General features: G+C 29.8%; 1 protein-coding gene across 2 annotated transcripts in view; it reads right to left on the reverse strand.

Moving 5' to 3' along the window:
- Nucleotides 1-4,624: 4,624 nt before the first annotated feature.
- Nucleotides 4,625-7,334, reverse strand: part of LOC106315893 (transcription factor TGA2) — a 7,182-nt gene continuing 4,472 nt past the window's right edge. For both annotated transcript variants that reach the window (XM_013753732.1, XM_013753731.1), the window contains exon 11: nt 4,625-4,954. In XM_013753732.1, the coding sequence (XP_013609186.1) occupies nt 4,802-4,954 (153 nt within the window). In that variant the 3' untranslated portion in view covers nt 4,625-4,801. The remainder of the gene's footprint in view (nt 4,955-7,334) is intronic.

Genomic DNA, 7,334 nt, shown 5'->3' on the forward strand with positions numbered 1-7,334 from the left:
TCAAAACATTCAATTCGGATTATGCAATACATGGATTCTATTTTAGGGTTTATCAATTCGAATTAGGGTTTATATTATAACAAATTCTAACATACAATATTAAACCTCAAATCATTCAATCAGGTTATAAAAACTATCAATCCTAACTCACACAGATTTAAACCTCAAAGAAACATTCAGTCAATCAAATAAAACAATCCATGCACACGTAATTTAGGGTTTACAGATTTTAGGGTTTCACTTTGAACATTAGTTCATTCGATTCTGGGTTCTTAGAGCTTAGGTATACCGTAAACCTTTGATGGGTTTAATGGACCACCAAGAGAATGAGCTTACGTTGGTACGCGAGCTGGTACTTGCAGTCAAAGAACTCGTAGATCTGGAACAGTTTGATCACGGACTGGAACAGGCTGATCATACAATCTGGAATAGTTGAGGCGTACTGAAACTTGCAAAGATCAGTCCACAGATCGATCTTGTTGAGATCAGTTGTCGAATACAGATCAGGGTCATGATCAAATAGAAGTGATCGATAGAGATTAGGGTTTTAGCAATGAAGAGAGATTTAGGGTTTATGGTCGATATTTTAGCTTAGGGTTTTAGAGATCAATGGTGCTGATAATGTGTTGTGAAAGTAATGGAAAAGTTTATCTTTATTCATAACATAGAGGTTCCTTATATAGGAGATTAAACCGTCACAAATAAATGGAAAGAGTACAAATCATAATCCAACTAGAAAAAGGAAAACATAAAGACATAAGGAAAATGAAAAGCTGGCCGACTCTCTCTTTCTTGGGCCGTCGATGGTATAATCTCTTCGTTATGAGTCATCCACAATCTGGTTCATAACATATTTGTCATTTTTTCCATGATTTTAGGTAAAATTTGCTTACTTGTCATGTTTTAATTAGGTTTAAGCTGAATCATTAATTTATTACCAGTTTTTTTCCGAGTCAATATAATTGATTAATTTAAATAATATAACTATGAAATTTGTAACCATGTATATAGTTATTTTGATATCTCCATGATTTTAGTTACTTTTGCTTATTTGTCATATTTTTATTAGGTTATAGCATAGTCATTAAATTATTTTTAGTTTTTAGTTGAGTAATTAATTTAAATAATATAACTATAAACTTTATAACTAGATATATAATTATTTTGATTTTGTTTATTTGTCACGTTCTCCATGATTTTACTTAATTTTGCTATTTTCATGTTCTTATTAGGATTTAGCTAAATCATTAATTTATTATTAGTTTTCTCTAAGTCATTAATTTATTAATTTAAATAATATAACTATTTCAAGATTTGTAATTAGATATATAATTTTTAAATAAATTTTGTAACTTTGACGAGTTAAAACCAATTCTTATTATTCTGTTTTAAAATCATATTTATCACTAGTAATTTTAAATTATATTTGTTACCGGATGTGGAACAGAATCTATATTTTATTATACTTTATAGTTTAATGATAATATAGATAATGTATAAGTGATATTTATCTTAGTCTATAGTAGTATGTAAATACTAATACAAAGAATTATGATGCCGACTTTATCTTAGTATCCATATTAATAATGTATTACAATTATTTTCCAACTCTATGCTATGTTAGTATATATTCTCTTCATACGTTTGATGGGAAATACACACAAAACTTCATTTTTAAATAATATGAAACACTTTCAAATGTTGTTTTTTGAAAAAGAACCTCATTTCACTTTTTCTTATTAGAGTTATTGAGTCGGCTAAAGATTACTATAAAATTATAGTAAAGGTGTTGATACTTTAGAATCAGGTCAAAATTTGTTTCAATTGAATTGATATTGATGCCGTTGTAAATATATTAATTTATTTCATTTTTTTATTCACTTATTTGAAATTTAATTTGTAGGGAACTAGGACTCATGCTTCTATTGAAAAATGTTCTTTTGGCGATTTGTTTTTTGGTAATTTTCTATATACGTTATCTCAACGGGATTCTTTTATTCTATATAATTTCACTTTCGGTGATTATACCATAAAATATAAAAAGACTCCTCTGCTTTTTAAGATAAATTTTTATATAACAACCAAAATCATACCTTGTGATGATTTTCCAAAAGAGTCAACAAATAATGATTTCAAAGAATTTAAATAAATATAGGGACGTCAATATGAAAGTGAATTTTTAGTCGGTATATTTTCTATATCATATTTTATTTTTATTGATGTGTCTTATTTATGATATGTTTGTTCACGAGTTTTTCTTTCTAATGTTTTGTGTTTTAGATATTATTAGTGAAGTTGTGAATGTTGAACTTTTGAAATATCTCATTGCAAAAGGAAGATCTTTAACTAAGTTAGAATTGACTATTTGTGACACAATATAAATTTTCCAGAGTTTAATTTAATTACTATTGTTATATTGTTATGACATGACACCAATTTAAATTTTTAATATTTAGTGATACATGTTTAACATGTACATTGGGTCTTGGTGTGCAAACCAAGTATCACATTTCTTTAAACCGATCATGAAAATCACGGTGATATGTAGTATTGTTTTATTCAAGTTCTCTCCATAGTTCTATGTGGCCAAGAACATATACTAATAAAATAAAGATTCTTTTTCATATTGAGTGCGTTCACTTGAACCAATTTTTGTTTTAAATTAAACTCTTTAATATTAAAAGAAATCATTTAAATTGAGATTCGATTTCTAAATAGAAGAATCATGTATAAACAATAAAAAAAAATACACACAATAAACAATTGAGATTTGGTTAAAAAGACAGAAAAAACACAAAAAATAATATTTATATCTAATTAAATACAATAACATAAATATAAAAATAATATTAAACTAAAATTATTAAAATATATTGCGAGCCCACACCTAGTTATATCGTAAACCAAGAAAATTGGATATACTGTGAAGAGACTACTGGTAGAGAAAGACAAAGACAAAGTGTACATCTTGGTGGGAGCGAGAAATTAAAAAATGGAGCTAAAGTTGATGCAAGAATAGGTAAAGTAAGGATCAGATTATCAACCCTAGAGGCAGATATAATCTACATTCTACACTCACTCTCACCCTCTTCTTGTGCTCCAAGCAAAAGGGTTAAAGAAAATGGGAGAGGTGCAACTAGCTGTGAGATTCACTTGTCTGTCTTTGGCTCACATGATCTATCTTTATGGCCATCCTCGCTTCCACTGATGCATTATATCCATCCATTCACAGTGAACCAATTAGACAGTCTTAGATACCAAGCTATGAGCATTGTCGCGGCGCCATGAGCATTATCTACATATTCTTGATAGGTCTCTGGAACTTCAGATTCATGCCTCGCCATCCTCCTCACATGGACACAAAGATCTCTTGTGCTGAAGCGGCTAGTCCCGATGAGCTAGACAGGAATTTGACACTTTTCCGCATCAAAGGGACAAGATGTTGTGAAGATGAGATATGATAGGTAAAGAAGCGTTGCAGGTCGGATCCAGATGGTTGTTGGAGACATTGCAACGCAAGGAGAGAGGTTTCAAGCACTGTTGAGTTGGAGAGTTCCGCGTGCTACTTGCTTTTTTGTGATTCTTTGTCTTGTTGCTGCGTTGGTCTTGTACGTGACGCCTTTCAAGATCGTAGCTCTTGTGGGTGGGATGTTCAGGATGAGGCAGCCTAAGTTCAGAAGCAAGATGCCTTCTGCTCCAAGTAACTTCTTTAGGAAGTTGCCTTCAAAAGCAGATATGATGCTTTAAATGGTCTTCTTTGTTTGGAACTTATGCGTTTTGTCGTGTGTGTGTGATTTATTATTTTTTTCCGTAATTACTATGATGTTTTGGATTTCACACAATGTATTCCTTTGGTATCAATTAGCTTTGGTAATATTATCCTTTGATATGTTGTTGAGTTTGGTCTAAAATAAATAAAAACTACTGGGCCTAGCTAGTTATAATTTCTCGATTGTAAAAGAGCGACACGTTGTAATAATTTAATAACTCGCTGTAAAGACTGAATGAAACGGTCAGGGACACACACTACTGCTGACCTTCCGTCTCAGACTGTCAGTGACCCACCGGCACAATGAGCGATGCTCTTGAGTCCACATTAAATCTAAGTTTAAAAGTTTATATATTATCCAACTATTGGTGCAAATCGAATCAATCTCGTTTTTTGCGGTGTAAAAAATAAATAAATTTTGTTTCTGGTTTGACCATCGTATAAAGTTCAAAAAGAAAGAAAGGGGTAAAACAGGTGACAGCAAAGATGAATGAGAAATAGGGCGTTGAACCCAAAGCAAAACGGTACTGATCCCAAGTCCCTGACAGTCTCTTACAGAACTCACCATTTGTCACCTTCCTAACTGGTCAATGCTTTATTTTTTGACCTAACCATCCCACTCTTTCTCTTTCTTCTATCTGTCCTCTCATTCTTGCATGCAATTGCAAAATTGTTGCCAGCCTTCTCTTATGTTCTCTTTCCATATTCTTTTTATTTTTTTGAAAATATCTCTTTCCATATTCTTTCACTTTTTAGATAAACAAGAAGTCATCAGTATGTATGTTCTTGTGTTTGGATCGAAAAATAAGTCTAAATGTCATATGCACAAGGAGGAATTAAAGGTATGGACTTGTCTATCACCATCTGCATCTTTTAAACATATATATAATAAGAATCATATAACAAAAAGACTCCAAACAAATTTCCTAATTAAGGTCTGTAGACAGGCTTGTCTGTAGATCGAGAGACAATAATATATTATAAAGAGGTCAAGCTGGCTAACTAATCAACCTATGCTCTTGCTTTATTTTATCATCCGTCTTGGCGTGGACGGGCTAGCCAGAGAGAACTTAGAGCCTGGAGACGGTGGAAGTACTCTGCAACGGCTAGAATACAACGTGCTTCTTGACGTGTCGTCAACAATTGGTTCAACCTATGGATTGTTTGGTGCCTCAGATTATCCGCCTGTAAGTTATTATTGTATTAGTTCAAAATCTATAGAAATAAAAAGAAAATGGAGTAATAGTCAATGCAAAGACAAAAGATCATGGACAAAACTGCGTTCATGTTATTTATTGACTAAGACGAATTAAGATTTAAGGGCTATGAACTGAATATGGACCATCACTAATAATATCATAAATTGAAGACAAATAGACTAACTAGTAAGAAAAAGATAGTAAGACAAAGAGCTATTTTAACAACTAATAGTCCATTAACATCATGTTATCTTTGGAAGAATTTGAATTATCAATTAAACGACCCGAAATTATAAGGCTGATTGATGATTAATGCCAATTATTCAACATATTGATCGAACAAAAATCAAAGCGTGTACTACACTGCTAAAAATACGACACCAAATTGTCAAAAGGTGAAACCGTGATTTCTATATATAGGTCCCACGCCATGCTTCATAATACTTTTGGTTACTAATTAGATAATTAACTATATAATTTAATTAGAAATGCATATCAGTAATGATATAAAAAAGGATGCCCGAAATTAAGTAGAGACAAGAAAAACGGGATCGAATATAAGTAAAGGAAATGTTCTCAAGCAAGTGTTTTGGGAGGACGTGATACATGGGGCGGTTACGCCCATGACATCATGAACGATATGGGTTCCAAGCAATCCATGTTTCCATTTCATGTTAATTTTAGAGTATATATACATGTGAATATATATATATATATATATATATATATATATATAAGTACATATATACGTTCGTGGTGGCAATGGTCACGTGCGTTTTTAGAAGTTTGTATCCATTGTCCTCTTTTAGTAAACTAACCCCATACTTACCACCTCTTTTGGAGTTGGGCCTTTCTCTTTTTGTTTTTAAAATACTCATTCTGTTTGAACGATGTTTAACATAAACACACAAATTAAGATAAAACTTAAAGCACTCGATTGTAATAAAAAAATAACCAAAAATAATTAATTATTACCATTCTGAATAAATAAGAAAGAACACACATTAATTTTAATATTTTAATCAGTTAATAGTTTTGCATAATTTTTAAAAAAATATTATATAAATTGAAATAAAAATATCTTCGAAACCATAATATAAAAATAAATGGAGGGAGTTGTTCTTTGGTGATGAAAGGTAATTGTAAGCGTGTAGGTGTAGCTAAACAAGAACAAATACATACGAATATATATTAAGATATTATTAAAAATGAAAGAGGCCACTTTGTATATGCATCAATGTTAATATAATATTAGCCTAAATCGCCATTTGCATATATAGTATATATAGGCTGTTACATCGATAGCTTATACACAAACATATCTATAAAATTTGTTTTCATAGACCTGCCTGTTCTATACTAGAAAACAATCACGAAACTAATATTAAATTAATTAAGTTTAATCTTCTAAAAGTAAAGCAATCCGACCAAGTTGATACGACAACTAGGAGTGTTTGTTAGATACCTACTTACATAATGTCAGAATCAAGATGCTAAATACTTTTCATTTCTCTTTTTATACACACACACACACACATATAATTAATTTTTGCAAATTAGTTTGAATATTCACTTATAATCTTCCAAAAAAAATTCAACCACTATAATTACAAATGTCATCTAACCAATTAAGACCGACTGTTTACCTATATATATATATGAGCTACACACAAACATACAAACATTTATATAAATGTAGATAGCGTGTTAGAACAACCAAATTTACATGAATATATGATAGTACTGTTTAATATGGAGTGGTTCAAAGAATCGAAATATGTAAAATCCTAGTCTGATTAGGACCACCGCCCTCGGGGTCCACTTGTATATCATTTATATATTGGTTAAGATCTCGCGAGATCAACATTATATATATAAATTATTATATGTATTAAATATTTTTACATATTATAAAATAATAAATATATATTAAATAATTAAAAGTCAGTAACTATTAAAAATATAATTAAATTGGTGCGAACATATAAATCAATTGTATTAATCCAAAATTTTTTTTATTTGATAGGTATGTTATTAAATTTAAATGATACTAACATATATAATATATTTTAGTATATTTTTAATATTAATGTCTATTAAATGATGATTTCTACTCATATAGCTTTTTGATCATTTGTATCTTTTATAAAAAAAATTTTAAATTACTGATAACAAAATTTTCATTGTAGGATTAATAGTTTTAGTAATTTATAATTTAAAAAAAAAATAAGTTGTCAATGATCGTTCAAAACTTTTATCAAAAAAATTGTTCAAAGTAAATTTTGAAACTAAAATATTGTATTTTATATGGTTTATAGTTTAATTTAAAATGATATATATATTAATCTTATTAATTAATTAAATTA

Source organism: Brassica oleracea, chromosome C9 (genome assembly GCF_000695525.1).
Source record: "Brassica oleracea var. oleracea cultivar TO1000 chromosome C9, BOL, whole genome shotgun sequence".
Classification (NCBI taxonomy): domain Eukaryota; kingdom Viridiplantae; phylum Streptophyta; class Magnoliopsida; order Brassicales; family Brassicaceae; genus Brassica; species Brassica oleracea.